The sequence below is a fragment of the Carassius carassius genome, chromosome 37, assembly GCF_963082965.1.
Source record: "Carassius carassius chromosome 37, fCarCar2.1, whole genome shotgun sequence".
In the NCBI taxonomy this organism is placed as follows: domain Eukaryota; kingdom Metazoa; phylum Chordata; class Actinopteri; order Cypriniformes; family Cyprinidae; genus Carassius; species Carassius carassius.
In genome coordinates this window covers 25618923-25642526 of record NC_081791.1, presented here as the reverse complement: position 1 = coordinate 25642526, position 23604 = coordinate 25618923, and the positions used below count along the sequence as shown (strand labels likewise).

Sequence of the window (23604 nt, the reverse complement as noted above, 5' to 3'; positions counted from 1 at the left end):
GGCCTGCGGAGACCATATCAAAGTCAAGGAGGTGTCAAGATTCCCGCTTTAGCCACAGATCTTCATCATCCATATTACAACGATTAGAACAAAAACCAAAACTTAAGTAAAATAAAAAATTAAAATTCCCAAAAAAAGTATTTGAAGTAATAACTTACAATGTCTCAAAATATATTTTTTAATCTGAGAATTTATAAGAAACTTTATTTATAAAACCAATTTTCAACTACAAAATCAAAGTGACTATAATGATGGAATAGATATAAAATATAGAACTTAACAATAAAACAAGAGAACAACAGAACGATGGATGGATGGATGTATGGATGTATGGATGGATGGAACAGCTTAACAATAATATGTGAGAAGGACAGAATCATGATAGATAGACAGACAGACAGACAGACAGACAGACAGACAGATTAACAATAACATTACATATAGCGGTCACCTAGCAACCACCCAGAACACCCTAGCAACCGCATATCAACACGCTACAAAGCTTTCTGAATGTGAACATCCAGTCTGAGAAACTGAAACTGAAGAAGAAATTAAAACAAACTTAAAGTGTCACTATCATGACGAATGGGAGCAATTTCAACCAAAAGACTATTGAGCTTCCCATTCAGACACTCCAATAAATTTCCAAAATGCACGACAGAAAAAAATTCCCAAAACATAAATCACGACTAACAAAATACACGCCTACAGTAACAGAGAAGCGACGGCAAAAAACGAAAGCGTGTGTTTGGAGAGCAGAGGCGTGCTCTTGAGGGTCACTGGGTCTCACTGCAGCTCTGATGGGAGTCGTCCAGGCCGGCCTTCATTTGACTGAGATCTGCTGGCTCCTAATGACTCCCTCTGGCAGCGTAATGGCAGGTATTAAAGCGCTTATCTCAGCGAGGACCTCAGCCGCACATGGATCCACTCAAGCAAAGCCAGCCACTGATGGACTAACTACAGGCCTCCACGCTGGCCATCCTGGCTCTCGGTGAGGCAGCTGCACATCTTTAAACAGTGCGCCTTGGAGGGGAAAGTCAAGAGGGCCTACTGAAGGGCAGGGAGACAGATGTGAGCCCCCTGTGAGAGACCTCTCCAAACACAGAGGTGAAACACCACCGGGGAAGGAGATGAGCACACTGAAGGAACGATTCTGGGATTCCGGGGTGGAGCGAGAGATGGATCTGCATCCGTTCGTAATTTATATGCTGATTTGATCGGCTACGAGTTGAAACGGGTTCCTTTTTGACCTCTTGAAAGCCACAAGCTTACTACCAGTAAGAACATCTAAAATATGTCGGCCAGAATTAAGGTTTAAAGAGTTTTTAAATATTTTAAGTCAACATGAAATGACACTCAAAACACTTTCATAATGCAAAATGTTTCCAATAAAGACAGAATGTTAAGTGGAAATAATGAAAGGTGCAAATTATTCACAATATTGGAACAATAGAACAATATTATTGGGTGATATTTTTGTTCAATCTTCATGATGTCAGAAAAGGAAGGTAATTTCAGAGGCAAAGAAACTGATTAAATAATACGAATACAAAAATATGTTAACACTTAAATTAATACCCAGATTACATTATTTTTATTTTACTAAGGCCAATTGGGTCAAGTTTAATTTCTAATTTCAACATGTAATCATAAAGTCATATATATATATATATATTTTTTTTTTTTTTGGCATGTATTATCCAGCCACATTATTACAAAATAAATAAAAAAATAAAAAGATTTTAAATAAATTAAGTAATATTATATAATACTGAACAACAACAATAATAATAATAATAAATATTACATTTTTCAGAATCATTATTTATCGCACTAAAAACACAACAAAATAATATTAAATAATAATAATAATAATAACAATATTAAATATGACATTTTTCAGAATCATTATTTATCCTTTTTGTGCTTGATCCATGTGCAAATGATTCCAAAATAAAAAGTAATCAATAAAATAAAGCAATATCATAATAATAATAATAATAATAATAATAATAATAATTTATTATTATTATTATTAAAAATAATCCCACCCCAAACCCCTTTCATTTTCAAAACTACAAATTTCAGTATATGAATATAGTTTTGTTTTTTTTAAGTCCCATTACGGAAGTTAATGTGTTTAAAAGTCAACATTTTGATGTTGACTCTAAAATAGGATAAATAAAAATATTATATTGAGTCCAAAATAAAGTATGAACTTAAAAAGCAAGTCATCCACAGATGCTCAATTTCCCGAACCGTTTTACACCCCTACAATCTAGTAACTGGAAACACCAACATTTCCACACAGGTATAAAAACAAGCAAATCACAGGATGTAGAAACCACTCGTGAGTCAAAACATGAGTCAAATCTCAGTGAATCAAAGGGAACAGAGTTCAGATCGCCACGAGAGCTACCAGTCAAACTCTGAGCAGCTCATCTGCATTTCTCCATTCACATCCCGATAGCAGCCACTTTCACATCCAGCGAGCGACTTCACACTACACCCACGAGGAGGTTACTGGAACCTTCTCGCAATGACTCAAGACGGAGCGTTCAGGAAGGCCTGGCATCATGTTTTGTTTCAGACAGATGCAGTTGGCCCACAGTGAGGCATGCTTCTTCCTGTACAAAGGCTTCACTGTGTGCTATCAATCATGTGAAGCCGGCATGAAGCTATAAATCCCTTCTTTGAGGAAATCCCCCCTTTCAGATTTACAAAATGGTGAGGGGTGCGTATTGCCCGCCGGAATATTGCAGGAATGCACGTATTGACAGATATCAACAGAAGCGCGTGGATTTGATTTGCTGTTTGGTCGACAGGGGCCATGTAAAGTTTTATGGGAGAATCTGAATTTAAAAATTAGCTGTTTGTGTAGAATTCAGTCATGCCAAAGGGGAAATGTACTCGTAATGTCAATAATACGGTGGATTTGGCGTGCCATGTTAGAATTCATTTAGGACGCCAGTGGAATTTTTCAACTTTAAAACACAGGCAAGGTTTAAAGGGACAGTTCACTGTAAAAAAAAAAAAAAAACAATCTTTTTTACCGTTATTTATTCATCCAAACCCACATGGCTTTTTTTTCATGGAACACTAAAGGAGAAATTCGGAATCTTTACACAGCTCTTTTTTATACAAATAAATCATTGTTATTATTAGTGTCTGTCTGTCAAGGATATAAAAGCACCATATATTTATTTCAGATAATTGTACTTAATGTTCTATTCACATTAAATGGAAGAAAGTTTGTTCCTTACTCTGAGAGAATTTTGCCAGAATCTTACATAGACTTAGTTCATTTGACTAGACTGATTAAATTAAATGACGTACTTCAATCTGTTCCTCTCAAAAATGATCATAAAGCTTCATATGACTTTGAATACAGTGCCAAAACACTGTTTTATTGAGTTTTTAGAACTTGATAGACATTATTGCCATGCTGTTGTTGCTGGTAAGCTACCAGCTACTGTTTGCATGAAACGTCATTGTATGGAAAAGTGCTGAGTGACGATTTCTCAAAAATTCTCATTTTGTCACCTACTGTAAAAGAAAATACAGACTTGAGAGAGAAAAAATAATAAAAGAATTTCCATTTTTGGAAAGAACTATTCCTTTAAATGTAAAAAAGGTGTGAATTGCAGCAGAGAAGTTAATGTTAATAATGTCGATTAACATGTCTGCGGAGAGTGAAAGAACTGTGAGCCTCAGCAAGTTTCTAATCACGTGAAGTTCAACTTTCTATTTGACTTGAAGTCTTGTAGAATAAGATAAAAGGAGCACCATCACACTCATTCCTCTCACTCTCACTAAAATGATCGAGGCTTTCACAAAGTTGGAAAATGTTTCAAGAGGGCACGGCAATTAATAGGAGAAATTACATTTGCTGGGATCTTTAGCGGAGAGAGTTCTTCTTCACAGCGGAGTGTAATGCTGCATAATTTCACTGGTTTGCTCACATTTATTTTCTTTTGCTAAATTGCAATATTAGTCATACACTCATTATAGGGGCCATCAGTTCTTGGCAAATTCCTATTGCCGTTCATTTCCAACAGAGACGATGCGGGATGTGTGTGTTTTTTTTTTTCAGGCTCATGTCAAGTATTGAATCTTTTGTCACTGTGTCGCTGAATCATTTGCCATTATCTAACCGACAAGGCCTGTGCATTTGCACACATACCTGGTTATTTGCTCCAAAAAAGTATAGATGACATGAAATATCATTCACCAGCTACAGAATTTATATTGTACTATTATATTCAGAAGTTCTCATTAGAGCACCTGAAGATTTGGTTTGGTCCTCACACTGCACATAGTGTTGCCCATTAAATATAACTATACAAAAAAAAAAAATAATAGTGATAATAATATTATTTATTTATTTATTTTTAATTAAATAATAAACAAAATAATATAGTGTGCTAATATTTAATAAAAGTATTAAATAGCATTAAATTAAAATACAGCTTTTTATAGAAAACATACAAATAAAATGCTAATATTTACTAGGGCTGCAACTAACGATTATTTTGATAATCGATTAATCTGTCGATTATTTTTACGATTAATCGATTAATCGGTTTATGTACTTATATTTTAGTTTTTTCCATTTTTTCCCCAAGTAAATTATTAATAAAGGGTCTTTATCATTCAGCATAGATTTAAGAGATTTTAACCATTTTGCACTGTCATATCCTCATCAAAAATATACCTGGAGTTGTTTTATTGTGTTAGTAATCCTTTGTCGAACTCTTCTGCAATCAGAACACTGACCCATACTCTAGCAAATTTCACAAGGAGATTTCAAATAATGTTTTCACCATGGCAGTCCTTAGAGCTCCTAAAGTAGTTTAACATCCCGAACAAAGCTTAAGGAATCTTTCAGAACATATTTTCACGAAGAATAAGGATAAAACAGAATAAAATTGCAGTGCATTGTATTTTATTATATACTGGGAAAAAGCTTTATAGCTTTTGCTGTGAAATTGTAAACAATCCTTCAAAAAAAGTGCCAATGGCATGACACCTGAATGGAACTCACAATTTAAAGTAAAAAAAAAAAATAGGACACACACAAAAAACCTGCTGTGTGAAAAAGAGCAGTGAATAATACTTAGAAAAAAAGTGCATTTCAAATATCTACATTTACCTCTCTCATTCAGTCATAATTAGGCTGCACGACTGAATTTTGAACTGGTAAACGACAAACTGATCACAGAACATGTTTGTAAAGCTTTAAATGTTAACTGTTAAAAAGCAATGTTATCAGCTTTCACGACTAAACATTTGCAAACAACATTGTACTGGAGAATCTGCACAAATGAAAGTCTTAGTTCACAAATCGCGCCTAAAAACGCGTGGAAAACGCTAGGCGCACCGCTTTCTCCTTCTTTCCAAAGCGCTCGTGCAGAAGCGCCCCTGAGGCGTCTGCCTTTGCTAAGCAACCATGACGTGCTCTCTCCTTGAAGACGCGGAAATTTCAGCAAAGGATAAATGGATTTGCAGCTCAAAAAATCGCTTGCAGTAGCTCTGCTACTAAATTTATTTCAAAATGGAAATCCATATACAACTATGATCAGCTGTTCCTTTCATCTTGACTGAGCTTTTAACGTTGTTACGGGAAAGGATGAAGCTGATTGGTTAGTTCTTGTCACATGACCCGCGGTGCGGTTGCTGCATTCTGAAAAGTTGAAATGTTTTTAACTCGATGCGGTGCAGTGTTGGAAATAACGAACTTGAGCGCGCAAAAGACGCGATATGTGAACGTCCCCTTAAACAGTTTAGTAGTGCAGAGTTTACAGGTTACTCTTCTTTTTTAAAGGCTCAATGTAAAGTACTCCCACATCACGCTGAATGCTGCAGACATAGACATCATATGATGTCTATGGCTGCAGAGACGCTGTTCGGGAAGCACGTGACATAAAACAAGGCCAGCTATTGGCTATTCGCTACTTCTCCTGTTGTACTGGCTGAGTAAAACCTCCGGTGGCTCATTACTGCCACACTTTGGTCACCGCAGATTTGAAATATGCACGAAATGAGCTGCTTACGGCAAATAAAAGTTATTTAGCAACGAATCGATGACTAAATTAGTTGACAACTATTTTAATAATCGATTTTAATCGATTAAATCGATTCGTTGTTTCAGCTCTAATATTTACTTATCGATATATTTTTATATGAATTTTAAGCATTTTCAAACTTACAATCAGCAAGGTTTTATTTTGGCAGGATGGTGGCAAATAAGTACGTGCTGCCAGGTTTAGCGTTTCCGACTGAAGAGAGTCAAGGAACAAAATTTCATGAAATGTTTTGTAATGTGCTTTGAAAATGGCGCGGATAGCCTAGATTTATGTTCCCTTTCAAGGGAACCTCGAACTGTGTCCTTTAGGGGGCGCTATGGGGAACAACTCGTCATGGCCTGTGTCTGAAGCGTACATTGAAAAAACACCAACGAGTTGGCCGGCGACAGCCTCTGACATCACTACCGGCGCAACTATGGATAAATAGGCGCTGGGAGAGTCACAACGAGGTGTTCCCCATAGCGACCCCTAGAGGACGCAGTGCCTTGTTCCTTACTCAGGGAACCATCATTACATTCGTAACCCGAGACGGTTTCAGTCCAAATAGAAATCTTACACAGTATTACAGTTTGTCGATCTAAAGTAAAACAGTAATGTGCATGGTAACAGCTTTCAACCATGTCGTTACGCAATGAGTGGTCTTATTTACTTATTTACACCGCACATTTCTTATTTTGGTACCACTTACCGTATTTTCCGGACTTTAAGTCGCACTTATAGTCAGGTGCGACTTATTTATCAAGATTAATTTGACATGAACCAAGAAACATAAACCAAGAGAAAACATTACCGTCTACAGCCGCGAGAGGGCGCTCTATGCTGCTCAGTGCTCCTGTAGTTTACACTGAAAACATAGAGTGCCCTCTCGCGGCTGTAGACGGTAATCTTTTCTCTTGGTTCTTGGTTCTAAATAAATGCGATTTATAGTCCAGTGCGACTTATATATGTTTTTTTCCTCGTCATGACGTATTTTTGGACTGATGCGACTTATACTTAGGTGCAATTATAGTCTGAAAAATACAGTATGTGCACCCATGATTATATTCTTTTTGTTCTATTTAAAATAAATGCTGTTCCCATGAAAATCCTTTTCAATAATCCTTAATAAAAATAAATAAAAATATTGAGTAATATTAAGCAACAACTGTTTTCAACATTGAACTCATCAATCATCATATTAGAATGATTTCTGATGGATCATGTGACACTGAAGACTGGAGTAATGATGCTGAAAATTCAGCTTTTTATCGCAAAAAAATAAATTAAATTTTAAAATATATTCACATAGAAGTGTTATTTTAAATTGTAAAATTATTTAACAATTTTTCCTGTATTTTGATCAGCCTTGGTGAGCATAAGAGCCTCTGTCCAAAACACTTGTACCAATGGTAGTATAATTTAAAAAATGTAAATTCACACACTGCTGCATTGTTAAATCCTGTACCAGCACAATGCCTCCAACCATTAATATGTTCATCCGGTTCTCTTAATCAAGTTGTAAGTACAACTGAATTATTCTATATCCTACAAGGACACCTAAGCTGTCAGAGCTGTTTAATGAGTTTCAATTAAGCTGTTAGTTTCAGAAGAACGGCGCGGCTTGTGCGGGCGTCTACTCAGAGCTCTGCAAGGACACAAACAAGACATTTTATTATGGCAGACTCGCTCCATCAAAACCGGCATCTTTGAGTTTCCAATCAGAGCACTAAAATATGAGAGAGACGTCATCGTTACAATTTGGAATTAGTTTTCAAAATAGTACACATGTGAGCTATTCGGGCATCAAAGCAGCATTTTACATTCTTAAAACATCTGTTTGGCGCAAAAAAAAAGTTGCACTATCTAGTTTAGGAGCCTACGGTGGTTTGAGTGGCTGGCTACAATTAACCACAAAATGTTGTCCTTCTGTGATTAAAGAGTGAGAAACAAGCACCTAGCGCTTGGAGAAATTCACTTGACTGTTGTTATTTGTTATGTTCACTAAAGAGCACAAATATGTAAATGATTCACTCTAAAATACTCTAAAACATGCAAAAATATGCAAACGATCTACTCTAAAATGGTCCTCCAACATAAGTATGAATAACAATTGTGTTTGCATATCGTATCATGCTCATGCTCTCCTGATCTTTGTCTACAAAAACTTCCCGATTCAGCCCGAGCAGGCATTACAGCTCTGCGCTCCCGCTGACCTCTAGGTAGAAAATGGACTGAAAGGCCAGCCAGGACTCGGGAATATCGAGTTGATTCATCAAATTAGTTCCCGTGTAATTGCACGGCATGACGTGCCATGAAACTTGTCAGCTATAAAGCTGTCGGGAAGCCATCAGCGGCCATGTTAAATGAAGACACAAAAAAGGCCTGAGGTTTATGACTCGGTGCTGTTTGGAAACTCGCCAGAGAAGTAGTGAGGAGACGGACGCCTTTAAGATTTCAGACGGGGGCACTCTTATCTGTGCGAGTATTGTAGCTATCCATTTATTGCGTGCATTAATCAATTTGATTTCCGCAGATGCTTTAATTAAATATTCCTTTCTAACGCATCTTAGTCAAGGCTAAGGTTTAATAATAATGTGAAATTAAAATTTGATATAGTGCTTGTAAAAATAAGATGACACATATTTGGTAAATATGAAAAATGCATCCAATTAGAGATAATTTTGCAAGGCTGTTGTTTGTGGCAATAAAATCTAGAAAAAAAAAGAAAAAAAAAACATAATTACATACATCGATGATATAGTCTGAAAACAGCTGCAGCAAGTGTTTGGTAAAAAAAAATGATGTGCTGTCTAGGTAAAAAATAATTAATAAAAAAATCAAATAAAATAAAGGATAAAAATCTAATAAAAAAAACATATATAAGAAATTAAATAGAAGTTATAATTTAGAAACACTTCTTATTGTCCTGTAGACCCTCAGGCCCCACAACTAAACCTGATCTTGTGAAAGTTTTCCCTTCTAATTGGTACAGATTGTGCCATTAGCAAAATATTGTCATAGCTCCTGCCCCATAGACTGCAGCAGGCCGGGGTTAATTTGCATAATAAATCTTAATTGAGACTCATTAAGCACTTGATTGGAAGCAAATCAGGTACACAGTGGACAGTTTTTAGATTAATGAAGTTTCTGTCTGTTTTAAGGTACAGTTTTCTCCCATCTTCTCATGAACTGTCGGGACTCAGGAGGCCAGATGTGAAACAAGGATTCTCACAGGAACATGAGCAACAAGAGGTCGAGTTACACACACGTCTCACCAGATGAAAAATAACGTAATCAAACATGGTTAGACAGGCTTGGTACACAGATCAACGAATGGATACACGTGCTGAACATGTAAAATAAATACTATATATTATAATAATACTATATATTATATATATATACTATTATTATATATATATATAATAAAATATACTAAAATAAATATATATATATATATATATATATATATATATATATATATATATATATATATATATATATATATATATATATATATATATATATATTATATAGTTATACAGTATATATTATATTTAGATCTTTTTAACAAATGTATATTTTGCATATGCAACTGCATATTGACCACTAAGAAATAAATAATAAATATCTAGGCTATCTGTCTCTCTCTACCTTTCTCGCTTTCTCTCTCTCTCTCTCTCTCTCTCTCTCTCTCTCTCTCTATATATATATATATATATATATATATATATATATAGTTCAAAATATATGATCCAAAATACTGTGTACTGATTAAAAATCACTGTAAAAACAGCTAAAAAATATTAAGTAACAGGCCTTGTATAGCATTTGTTACTATAGTCCATGAATTAAAAAATTATAATAATTAACAGCAGATAATTATATATAATTATATAATAATTATTACAAATAATTAATAAATAAATGTATTTCAAATATTTAAAATTGAAAAAAAAAAAAGATTTAATACAAGCTTATACAAGGATATCTAACACATCTGTGTTTTTCAGCAAAGCAGATATGGTCAATATCTTAAAGGCCTAATAATCGGCCAGGCCAATATATCTGTCCTTAAACCAGTCATATTTATGTGGCTCTGCAGACAAAAAACAAAGAGAAAACATGAGTGTCTTGTGTAATAAGTAATGGGTACACTGTGTCTGTCTGGTTCCCTTGTGATCACAACATCTTTAAAAACAGAATAAAGCTTTGTGTTCATATCAACAGGATCCTATCTCGGAGGAGAGGGGTAAATATGACAGCAAGATGTGAAACCTGATCCCAAGCCACAGTTCTCGGTCCGGATGCAGCACCCTGTCTGAAATCCATCTGGACACGGTAACATGAGCACATACTGATTATTTTGAGCAACTTTGGAAGTATATGGTGAGCCCACAATTACCGAAATAAGTCCATTGCAGAGTAAGAACTGTTCGCCATCCCGTTTTAAATACACTGCGACACCATCAAAATTCCTGCCTGTAATCAAATACGGCTCGCACAAAAGGTGTTTTGTGTTATCGTTAGGCCTTTTCCCCCCTGTCTGACTTTCACTCGAGAAATTGACACAGATCAACTCTCCCTTTCCCCCTCGACCTCAATCTCCCAGACATGCTGTATCTGCGGAGAGCGGGTACAAAATGCCATTTTGTAATTTCTTTTATACTCGGATGTCTGGCAGGAGTAATGAGTTTTAGCCCGAGAGCAATAAAGTCTCTCTGTAACCTCATCATTGTTGTGTTTAATGAAGAAAAAAGCAATAGAAATGGCTTTTTGCCGAGATGATCACGTAAAAACATTATCCTCCTCGATCGTCCCGCTGGCGTATCAAATTGTGTCATTTAGCTGGAAACTGGTGCAGGTCTCGGAGGGAAGGCAAGGTGAACGCACGGTTGCTGCAGCGGGGGTACGAGGCGACGCGGTGCTCGGGTCCAATCAGGACGCAGGGTTTTTTTCCCCTCTTTTAAGGAGAGGAGTAGAGCGCTGAGCGCTCAGGGGCACGGGAGCTTCTCCTCTCTCACCTAGACGCAGCACCGCCCTGTCTGACTCCTGGAGCAAAGCCTCACAAAGTGATACTGCCAGCTCCACCTGCATGCTGGTGGATATATCATGACATCACCGCCACGGAGACAGGATAAACGTTGCTGTGGTTTAACTGTTACACTCATATAAACAAACACTGGGGTATTAGTGCGATACGGGACACAAAGACATAGCAAACACTGGAAAGACAGCTACATGTTAGCGGCGTGGCCTCGGACACTCCTCTCTGCCGTTCGAGAGGTTAATGATATTATCAAACAAACACTTCACGTGCTATGACAAGAATATGATTAGCAAATTCAGTGCTGGACCGTCTCTACCTGGACTAGAGTAGCAGCAACCGCTGATGTTTCCAGAACGAACCATTTTAGAGGACTTTGAGCTAGCCAATTCCCAGAAGCCCCTGTCACTCACTTATTGGCAATGCAACACTTAATGCCTTTGTCTGTACTCCAATTTATCTTGTTAAAAACAAATTGGGCTAGCAGTTTGACGCACGGGCTATTCAAAAACTGATTAGAAACATAATATCACTGCGCTGCACACTAATAATCCCGTACAGTCATGTGTCTGTGCACTGGACTGGGCTGGGCAATGTGGTGACTAGTATTCATTCTGAAAGGGTGTAAAAGAGTCATTTATTTCAATCATAGGAACCATCGTTTCCACTAAACAAACACTGTTGCCAAGTAGATTCCAAATTCTTGATTAATATCGTAAAAGTCTAGGAATCAACAATCAAGTGTTTTCTGCACTAGCTTTCACTAGATTCAGAATCATTTTCTTTTATATGCACCCATATATGAATGCATACTAATGAAAGATATTTGTCTACCCTTTCAGAGATTTCCCTGAACGCTTTTTATTAAGTGACGCAACCAAATAAATGAAGTCAGAGTGAACTGAAGAATCGATTCATTGAACTGACTGACAAAAATGAGTCAAACCTACCGACTGAAAAGATAGGGTTTTTTTTGTTGTTTTTTAATTAGACACTACTATATCATCATTGAAACAATGCTCAGATAATTGCAAAACTAGTTATGTGAACTTTAGGAAGCTTAATGGCCAAATAAAAGCATAATAAAATAAATCCTCATCAATTATAATGCTACTAAATTCAAGATCTCCAGCAAAATAATAACAAATATTCAATATAAACACCATGAATCTCATTAGAGAGTTTTGTCTTTATTTATTGATTGATTTTTATTCATTACTTTTTCAGTTTTTTTGTGAAAGAACCAAAAATATTGTTACTTGTCGTTAACTAAGATTAAGTAAAAGAAAATAAAGAAAACTGAAAAAATAATAAATAAAAATTACCAAAACTTTCAAATTATAATCTAAAACTTACATCTAATTAAAAATATGTATTATAAATAGTACATCAGTTATACCAAAATAACACTGGAGTGAAAAGCATGTCAGTTCATTTCATATATGATAGATACTGTAATTCCAATACATCTGACCTTCAGTGACTGCTAACTAAAGTCACACAACAAATATTAACTGTGCATCACCGCAGGGATTCGTCTTTACTCTAAATAGCCGTATTTCCACAGCGCCAAAAAAAAAAGGATAACCGTGCCCGCATAACGAAATGAAAGCCATTTTATACCCAGTACATCTTAAAACGACTGTACGAAAAATGGGAAAAGGAGGGGGCTGGAGTAAAAAAAAAACCTCATTCCTTGCATCTTCTCTGGTCTTATTTTAATACCTCTCCCTCTCCTTGTTCACCCCTCCACACATCATTAAACATATTATTATAACATGACTGTCAGCTTGCGTCTCTCTCGCCGCTCCATTCTTGCTCTGCCAGGTAATCAATTTGTCGTCACTCTCTGTAACCCCAGTAAAGTCATCAAGGGAAATGAGTTACAGCTGCAAAAAGCCTTCAAGAATATAGGTGGGGGTTTGAGGGGTGGAATATAGGTGGGGGGTCAGGAGATGGTGGGGTGGGGGGGGTGGAAATGACAACACGGGCCTGGAATATTCTGCCGCTGATAGTACATCCCAGGTCTCGAAGATGAAATATTAATGCACAATTTGTTTATCTGCGGGCCCACGTCTCTCCTGCACCGAGCTGTTAATTTTCTATCTGCGCAGACAACAGATCAGTCAGTCATGAACTCTTCATAGCCATTACCGGGAGACATTTTGATTAAGTATTCCTAATGTAGTGGATAGGAAAGAATGAAAACACTCTGCCTGCCAACTTTTGATTGACCATTAAGCCACTGATGAATGTGCCTGTCAAAGAGAAGACAATTACCTCAACAATGAAGAAACTCTTCTGGAAGGCTTATTTCTCCATAGGGCTGACACATTTACCAGATTACAGGCGAGCAGGCCCAGAGCGTGTAAAGGGATCGCTTAGGAATCTTCGCAAAAGTTCACCCAATAATTGCGCCGCCTTTGTTAGAGGGAAAGGGGCTTTTAGGGGGAGCGACAAATGTGTGTGCGCGCGAGGGAAAGTGACAGACAAAGTAGAAATGAGGAAGAAGGGACTTAGCATCTTCAGGGGCTTTTAAGATCCGCCATTGCTGGCAGAGTGTGATGACCATCTGTGTGGTTTGTCTACTGTTATTATAAAGAGTGATCATCCTTCCACCTCATAAAGAGTCCGAAGCATCTGGCGTCAACATACACAAAAACAATAACCAGCCATACGCGCATTACAAAGCAAAGTTTGGCTCCTTGCAATTGTAGCGTACTTCTCTAAAACGAAAAGAAAACAATGGGCTTTGTCTAGAAAAGCACAACCAAATTTAATATTGGCACTTTAAACGGTGGCGTATGGGTTTCTAGTTTGGTCAAGATATTTACATTTAAATGAACATTTTAAAATGCATTATTAATAACAAATGATTGAAATGCACATTCTGTTCCAAAAATATTCATACCCTACATTTTACAAAAAAAAAAAAAAACCTGGTTAAGGGAGCATCGTCAAAGTTATGCTGTAAAGTCATTTTGATAATCTGATCAGCCACCACCTGAGGTCATGGGAAGGCTAACAAAGAACTGGTGATAAATGCATCTATTAGAAATTAATCTATCAATAAATCCAACGTGACTTGTGATCAATCATATGCCAAGTGAAAGCCCGAGGGGGAAAGGAAAAAAGAAAATGTTTCACTGAATAGCCTTCTGGTAAACTGCCAGTTGCGTTGCTGTGCATGACAAGATTATGGCTGTGTTTCAAAACCTAGCGAGTTTCCTACCTAGACAGCATTTTTTGGACCCATAGGTGCTTTATGAATACTATTCAGAATGCTACAGGACATGCACATGCTAAGTAGGGAGATCACTGAGATTTGATACACGGTCTGTGAAAGAAACTGTACTGCTAACACTGTTATACAATTAAGGTAAGCAAAATTGTATTTCATTCATTGTTTCAGGTAAACTAAAGATGCTTCTTGATTATTCTTGTCTAGACATAATCACTGTCATTATATAAGTGATGCTCTCAAAAATGCTGTCTAGATAGTTCACTAGGCTTTGAGACAGTCTTTGAAACAGACAAGTGTTTTGACAACATTGGAATGGGCTACAGTTAACAAGTTAAAGAAAAATAAGAGAGCTCGCCCATCATGCTACTGAAACCTAAATAAACGATCGAAACGTTTTTATTCTGGCATATTTCGCGCTCTCGAGCGCGCGCTCCCGCGCGTGTCTGCGTGCATTCACCCCGTTTGTGTGTGTGTGTCAGTTTGTCTATGAGATATTATGGGTTCATAGGAAGTTCAACCGATATTCGGATCCCAAACAGCACATCTATCCAAAATCACTCCGTATTTCCTCTCTGTGTATTTAGCAAAAGAAAGGCGCCACGCTTCGTTTCCCAACAAACTCTGGCTAAAGGTTGAACTTTTAAACTCCAAAAAAACTATGTAATGTGTAAATAAATATAATCACATTAGTTTAAAATGAAAATATGATTCGTTTTACCTCATTATATGAACAGCAGCCATTGGCAACAGCAGTAAAATAACAATACAAATAGGCCAAGAAGTGAGCCTCGCTTAAACTCTAATTCACTTCATTTATATAGGCTACTCATACACACAAACATCTTTAAAATGAGACAAATCTTTAAAATTGTATACTTAATACTCGTTTTAAGATACGATCTGCAAATATGACGTAAACTGGTTTTGTTTAGAGAATATACATATTTATTACTGGTAAACGTGACAAAAATATTGATTAAGAGCATGATTTTTTTCGCAGCGTATAACAGACGTTAAAGGGGTTACACAAGGTTCACTACTTGGTCCGTTTAGAATGCCAAAACGTTGCGATTTTCAAGCACGCCGTTCATTTTATGAGGTAAAACGAACGTTGTTTACGTTTTAAACAGGCGTGTTTACGTTCATTTAAACGTGAAATAGTTCGTTGCACTCGAAAGTTTAAAAACTTTCGCCGGATTTAGTCGGGAACCGATGCGTATCCTTTCGCATGCAGCGTCTCAAAGCATCGTTCTCTGATATTAAAACACATCCTCTTTCTAAGACAGCGCTATCACTTTCATCCTACTGTTTTGCAAGATAAAAAGAGGTTCATTCAGATACAACCCCGTGTGCTCGTGAGCTGAAAACGCGGATGAATAGCAATATTCATGTCGGGATAAATGTGAAATGATAGGTGTCAGGTTGAATCTTACCCGCAGCCCTTTTGGGTGCCTGCTGTTTCCTCCTTGGCATGTTCAACTCTCTTTAGTTCACGTACAGTGAAAATGAGCCCAGGTGAAATTCAGTATAAGTGCTCTGATACACACGCAATAGCGACTCTCTAATGCACTTCAGTTCCGTACAATCCAGTATTTCAGAAACGCTGTCCAGAAATAAGGTGTCTCTTTTTAATATACCTCTCCTTCCTAGATAGACAGATCTATGGCGGATTGTTTTGCATTGCTTTTCTTTCCGTCTCTTCTTCTTCTTTTCTTTTTTTGTTTCCCCAGCCGAAAGGACGAACGCTGTCAATCGCTTAGACTCTCGGTCTCGTATGAAACGTAGTGAGAAAAGGGCAGAAAAAAAGAGTGTATATCACACACATACACACGCGGCGATGCCAGCAGCAAACATCGATCCATAGAACAAACCGAACATTAAAAACTCCTCCTCCTCCTCCTCTGGACTTGATGATGGCAGCGAGACATTTGTTACACTAGATAACCACGAGTTTATTAAAGAGACAGAGGCCGGAGAAAACATGAGACAGCCCACAAGAGCAGCCTCATACTGTCTATCTGCCGCTTCAGGCTGGAGTTTACAGATGCTGGAAACTGAGCGCGAGAAATCAAGAACGCTTCGGTGCAATGACACAGTGCATAGTAATAATGAATAACGTGCATGCGATGTGGAGTTATTTTTAGTAGCTGCCAGAAGTGAGATATAATTGCTATTGCTGTGGTAATTACTTACATTAACGTGTCTATATGCATAAGCGGGATTCTGCATAGGCATAAAAAATGCAAAGAGACAAAACTTAAAATGTTATACTTGGTAAGTAAACTCTTGAAAAAGATGTCAATGAGTCTCTTCCTGGTTAAATAAAGGTATAAAAAATAAAGATCCATGTTACAGTCAGTGTGAAGAGCTTATTTTCTGTAGCTGTTAAACATGAGTGATTGTTGTTGTCATCAATCAGCAATGACTTTATATTGTGTAGCCTATATTACATGTATTTAGACATGTTTATAAAGACACTGTGCCAAGAGTTCAAGTGTAAATATACAAAAAGTCCTGGTAAAACTATTATAGAAAAATATTTTAGTGTAGTTTATGAATGCTAATAATGAATCAACCACTTGTACGTACCGAATGAAATTAAATATTAGGCCTGTTATCGTTGGCCTACTATAGCAACTAAGTGTAATAGGTATAACGGTTGAGCATTTCCAGAAATGTTTATGAAGGTATATGACCAAAAATTAAAACATGGAATACAAAAACTAGATGTTGTGTGTAAACAAAGAGAAAATGTTAAGTGACCATGCTATATGTAGTCTATGAGAACTGATAACAAGGACCATGCAGACTGTAGTTATTTTCAGTAGCTGCTACAAATTAGGCATATATATATATATATATATATATATATATATATATATATATATATATATATATATATATATATATGTACTGTACTTTCCAGAGTAACAGCAAACAAACAAACAAATAAATAAATAAATAGGTTTTGTATTAAAAAGGTAATTCAAAGAAAAAACACAACTGTATACGTTTTTACATTACAGTATATTAAATACATGTTCATTTATATTACTCAGTACATATCATGCAATACACAGTATCATGAACGCTGCGATGTACAGTGTGACCGTGTTTTCAAAGTGTTCTTTGTGTCTGGTTTTTGAAAAGGCCTATATTCTATCAAAACTGAATAGTGGCATGATCTCATGCCTTCTCATCAGTCATCTCAATGTCAAAAAGTGGTCCGATTTCCCCGAATTCATCCAGCATAATGACACGAGCCCAGACAAGTGATTTGATTTAAACCAAAACCATAGAAACATTGAAATCTTTCAGCTGAAAAACCTTTATGATGTCATAGTAACAGCAACAATGAGCCGCACACAATGAGCATCATGGTACATTGTTCAGCACAGCTTCATTACAGCGTAACTGTAGTCCTACAAGGTGAAGCAGAATGGTTCGTCTTTTTGAAGCTCTTCAGTGTCTCACCATTTGTGTCCCGACCTCTCACCATCTCTGATTATTGAGGTCACCGATAAACAAATGAGTGGCCATTACTCACAGACTACAGATGACCTCAGCGCACACGCCCCCTCCCACCATTGCTGTGTGATAAATGATCCCGCTGTCATACAGAGAGATGATGCTGCCTTTGTTCATCTGTTATGTGGTGACGTTACTCGATCCTCCTGTTTTCTAGCCTGCTTTTCTCCCTCTCTGTGTGCTGATGAGCGGATGCCAGTCACCGAGCGATGATGGCAGAGACCTCCCGTGAACCTGACATGAACTCCGCCGATCAATCAGTGTTGGTCCTCCACTCTGACCATACCTGTCTGACAGCTTTTAACACCCTCTGTGTATAAACGCTAACACACACACACACACACACACACACACTGTATGACAGAGTGTGTGTGTGTGTTCACTGCTCTGTGTGTGTGCACTTCGGATGGGTTAAATGCAGAGCACAAATTCTGAGTATGGGTCACCATACTTGGCCGAATGTCACTTCACTTCACTTCACACACACACACACACACAAGACAGCACTATAGCTCTACCTGCATGTATTGTACTGCTGGCACACTGCCTACAACATACACCAGCCATCTTTTGACCAGCGTTATGTGTCCTACATAGGGGTATTTTGTCATGTGTGATGCCAAAAGGCCAGTATGACGTTAAGATCTGTTAACAGTCCACAGGTGTGTTTAGTGTGCTTCAGACTGGAATCAGAATGTCTTTCATATTCAAATTCGATATGAACTGAAGATCCAAAAAAGGTTGCGGAATTAACCTGAATGTTGGGATGTAGAATTAAAATGAAGTGAAATTTAAAGAAATTCCTTAAACTGTATTATTTATTTATTTAACAAGATTTGTTTTTTTTTTTATTAAGGCAGAGGTTTAACATTTTTTGAAGGTGTATAGGACTAGTGAATAGACAGACAGACAGACATAGAATGATGGGTAGAATATAGAATTAATATAGAATGTTAAAAAGAACAATAGAGAAAAACAAAACAATAGAATGATAGAACAACAGATAGAATGACAGAATGATAGAGAAACAGAACGATAGATAGATAGATAGATAGATAGATAGATAGATAGATAGATAGATAGATAGATAGATAGATAGATAGATAGATAGATAGATAGATAGATAGATAGATAGATAGATAGATAGATAGATAGATAGATAGACAGACAGATAGACAGACAGACAGACAGACAGACAGACAGAGTGATGGATAGAAGATAGTACAGACAGACAGACAGACAGACAGACAGACAGACAGATAGATAGATAGATAGATAGATAGATAGATAGATAGATAGATAGATAGATAGATAGATAGATAGATAGATAGATAGATAGATAGATAGATAGATAGATAGATAGATAGATAGAATTGTAGTAACAAGATTGAACAATCCTTCAAACATTAGATAGAAAAATAAAAGAATAGATGGAACGTTTGAACAATCGGAATAGATAGACAGATAGCCCAACATTTTTTAAAACTATTTAAGTTATAGACATGAATGATTCATCAAACCAAGCAGTTACAAGATTTATGATTCTGTCAAAAAAAAAAAAAATGTAAAAAAAAGGTCTCCATTGAGCTGAGCCAGTAAAGAAATAAACTTAAGCCTAGAAATGAACAAGTGGAAAAAAAGAACAGATTGAAAGAACAGAGGCTCATAATAAATAATGCAAACAAACAAATGTAAGATCTTGACACTGAAATCTCGGAGCATTGACACTGCTGATAGTTCCGTTCATATCAGTTTACAAGCCTTCATAACACACGTAAACTTAAGTGTGCAGTCTAAAAAAAAGAACTTGTAAGTTTCAGTTTGAAGCTGACTGACATAGCAAAATATTTGCAACTGTTGCCAATGAATGCGACACAGTGTTAATTTGCATGGCAGGGGTTTTCAATGTTTTGTTCCGCAGCCCTGGTGCAAATCGTCAGTTCTGCGCTGAGCCGAGGAGAGCTAATTAAAATGCACTCCCCATGATGAAAGAGTCAAGGCCTGGGGATTCCAAACCTGCTTCTGATTCAAAGCTGAAATTTCATGTGATACGGACAGGCGGTGATTGAAGTCTTGAGAGCTGCAATTTTCAAAGTAGAACAACAACATATGCATACTGTTAACAGCAGATGCTTAATTTGAAAATCTAATGCATATAACCCAATTAAAAGACGAGGAAAAGAACGAGTGAAATTAAATAGGCTGCCGTGCTGCTTGAAACCTTTCAAGACCAGAATGTTTTGCCTGATATTTTCATCGAGAATCTCAGCTGAGCGATCAATATTCGTGCGCGATAATTAACACCCGGCTGCCACATGTAGGATGTTGTGCCACGTTCTATATTTTGGTTCCCTTAAGTGGTTTTCAACTTGAGGAAGGAAGATAGATAGATAGATAGATAGATAGATAGAATGTTTCAGTTCCCTATAGCAGAAAGCCAGTGCAGCAAATATTTGCTGAAGTGCAGGAAACAGCACAAATGAACCTCAAACGCGTAACTGCTCCTCCTGATGAACTAATAGGCCTCTGCTTGTCAAGGCTGCATAACAGAGAACGTGACCTTTTCCTGTGCGCATGCAAACATATTGTTTGTGTATGTAAAGATGTGTTTTCACAGGATGTTGAATTAGCTGAGGGGAACAATCGTGTGTTTCCAGTAGCAGAGGCTACGATCACAGATTTTCCTGCCTTGAGATGAAGAGAAAAACAGATCAACAGAATGGTATCTGCTCTGTTCTGACCAAATGACATGCTCTGTTCAGCAAAACCAACTGTAGCTGAAGACAATTAGTACCTTTACATGCACAATGGCTGATAATGTAAACATGCATGATGTACCTTTATCAGACAAAAGAATAAATAAATAATAAAATAATACATAGTTCAAAAAAAGAAAATTAATGTTGTTCAATCCTATACACAAGTTTAAAAGTTTAGGGTCAGTGATTATTTTATTTATTTATTGTTTTTAGCATTAAATTGTAATAGTAAAGACATTTCTAATGTCATGAAATATTTTTATTTCTAATAAATGTTTTTCTTTTGAACTTTCTGCTCACGAAAGACTCCTGGAAAAAAATGGAGGATCAACTATAAATGACAAATAAAAAATATATTATATAACATTAACCTTTTTTTATAACATTTTACAACAATTTTTATGGTAGTCTGCTTTTAGATAGTTATAGGTATCTTGATTGTGGATTATTAACAAAAATCTATTATTTATTTATTATATGCGGAATAAAATCAGGATAATCATCAAAGAAGGAACCTTTACCCAATATAATGCTTAGAAAATATGTATAGAATCCATTCACTTTTGCCACAGAATTAATAAATAAATAAAATGAAAAAAGTTAACTGTGACTTTTTTCTAAATCATAATTATAAAGGAAAAATCGTAAGAATTGTGAAATACAGTACAACTATAACTCAAAAAAAAAAGTTGATATCTCACAAATGCAATAAATAACAAGCAATTCTGTCAAGTTAAAATCTTCTTTGTAAGAATTGCAAGAATAAAAAGTCAAAATGGCAAGACAATAAATCCTAATTACCTTTTTTATTTACCTAATCTTTTCAATAACCTCAGTGGAACGGGCTTCCATAGATAAACAATAAACAAGATCTGCAACAAAACAAAGTGCTTCAGGATAGCCTCATTTACCATCGTTTATCTTATGAGAAATAATAATGCTAATATTAATCATTTAAATTCCTGCCGGTGGGGGGTTGAGTCAAAGTAGTTACTGCGACCCAACATAAGGAGTTTTTTCACCTCAATAAGGATCCATGCTGGCGGTGTTTCCAACACTAGCACTTGACCTATTTCCTCTCATGTAATGTATCGTTAAAGCAGCCTTGTGAAATGACTTCATTATTAATGCTTGATTTCAAAGTATGGTGCTTAAGCAACGTGGCTCCACGGGAGGACTGACACACACAACGCTGTTCCTACAAGCACACATACTGAGCTCCGCGCCGACGGCCTGTTCACCGACACAACCGCCGCTGTGTTCAGTCTGTAGTCTGCATTAAGGTGTTAGTGCTGCTCAGAAGATAAATGTCCATGTCTCACACACACACACACGGTCTCGGTCTATGGCTGGCATGCACTAGGCATTATGCAAACAGAACTGGAAAATTTGATATAGTGTGAAGTGACACACATCTGAAGCACATTTGAGGAAGACTGAGTGATCCTTGAGTAATCAGTTTGAAGGAAGAATATTTTCCATATTACCCTTCTGATTTCCCAAAAGTCTTTCTGCACAAAAAAAGTGACCTCAAAATAGTGTTCGGACACTTAAAGCAAACTAAATGTCAATGCAACGGATACAAAATATCAAACCAAGGCATCAGCAAACAAATCATGCTAGAGCTTCATTTTACATTTCACAACTATTTTTGAATATTCTGAATATTTGAATTATTCTGCCTTTTCAGAAGAAATTACGTCATTCAGGTTCAAAACTAAACAATGGTGAGTAAATAATTACTTACATTTTTTTTTAAATGAACTATCCCTTTAAAACATAAAAACAGAAGATGTACTTAATCTACAAAATAACTACTTACTGTAAGCAATAAAACAGAACTGCCATCTCATATAGACATTGTCTTGCAATGTTTTGACAAATCGAATTTGATCCGGGTCGAGCAAGACTCAGTGTGGAGTGTCAAATGATTGAAAACAGACGACATGCAGACCAGGGTTCTGCTCCTGTCATCTGACTGCTCATCATCGGAGAATGATAGATGCATGTTTGCGTATTTATTGTTACGTGGACACACACATTTGAGTGTCGCCCCGTGCAGAAAGGTAAGGCCCAAGCCCGATCTGTCACTTCCTCCCCGGCACGGCCATGGTGCGCAGCGACAGGGCGTCCAAGCCAGGTTTGTCACTGTCTGTCCAGACCTGAGCTGTCAGCTTCCGTGCACGGATGTGAATACTGATGGATGTTTCCAGCACTGCTCCTCTGTGTCCATCAAAAGCTGGAATGTGTCAGTGCCACTTCAGAGTCCGAGAGCGGAGCTTTTGAAATTTTTTGACAGCTGCAGAGGGTGGTCTGCAGTTCTGCCAAACTGGATCAGAGGGGTTCTGGTCTGACAGCGAGCGTTCAGAACACTTGCTGCGCAAAGAGGGACACTTTGTGTTCAGTCGACTGCGTGCCGATTACAGTTTTACGCTTTGGCTGGAAGCAAAACATCTCAAAGGTACTCTTGTTGGGGGAAACGTGAAAATAGTGAAGTGAACAACCTGAAACTAAAATTATGAGTGAAAACACAACATGACTAATGCTGCTAATGAGGATTCTGAAGAAATAGGAAACCTTCCCGTGCCAAATATTTGTTTATTACAAATTTTTAATAGTGCAAAATTTGAATGCATTTATAAAAATAAAAATAAAAAGTCAAATGATAACTTTCATAAACTCTTGTTGGAGGAAACATGGAAACTTTGATGTGATAACTTGAGCTAAATGTAATAGTCCGATACTGAAAATGTGTGAATATTTGCTGAATCCAAACATATGGATATGTTTTCTATGTGTATTTACACTTTGATTTGAATGAAAACAGTGCATCTGTGCCATTATAAACCATTATAAATATTTTTATGACAATAAAAATAATTGCAATGAAATTTGAAACAAATTGTGAAAACTATCCACTTTGACTTCTGGAATAATTAAAAAAAGAAAAATAAAGTGCAT

At 36.7% G+C, this 23604-nt stretch overlaps 1 protein-coding gene across 1 annotated transcript in view; it reads right to left on the bottom strand.

Annotated features, from left to right (window-relative positions):
- LOC132118511 (teashirt homolog 2-like) overlaps positions 1-16374 on the bottom strand; it is a 55461-nt gene extending 39087 nt beyond the window's left edge. Inside the window, exon 1 of the mRNA XM_059528395.1 lies at positions 15790-16374. Within this exon, the coding sequence (XP_059384378.1) occupies positions 15790-15829 (40 nt within the window). The 5' untranslated portion in view covers positions 15830-16374. The remainder of the gene's footprint in view (positions 1-15789) is intronic.
- Positions 16375-23604: the final 7230 nt, after the last annotated feature.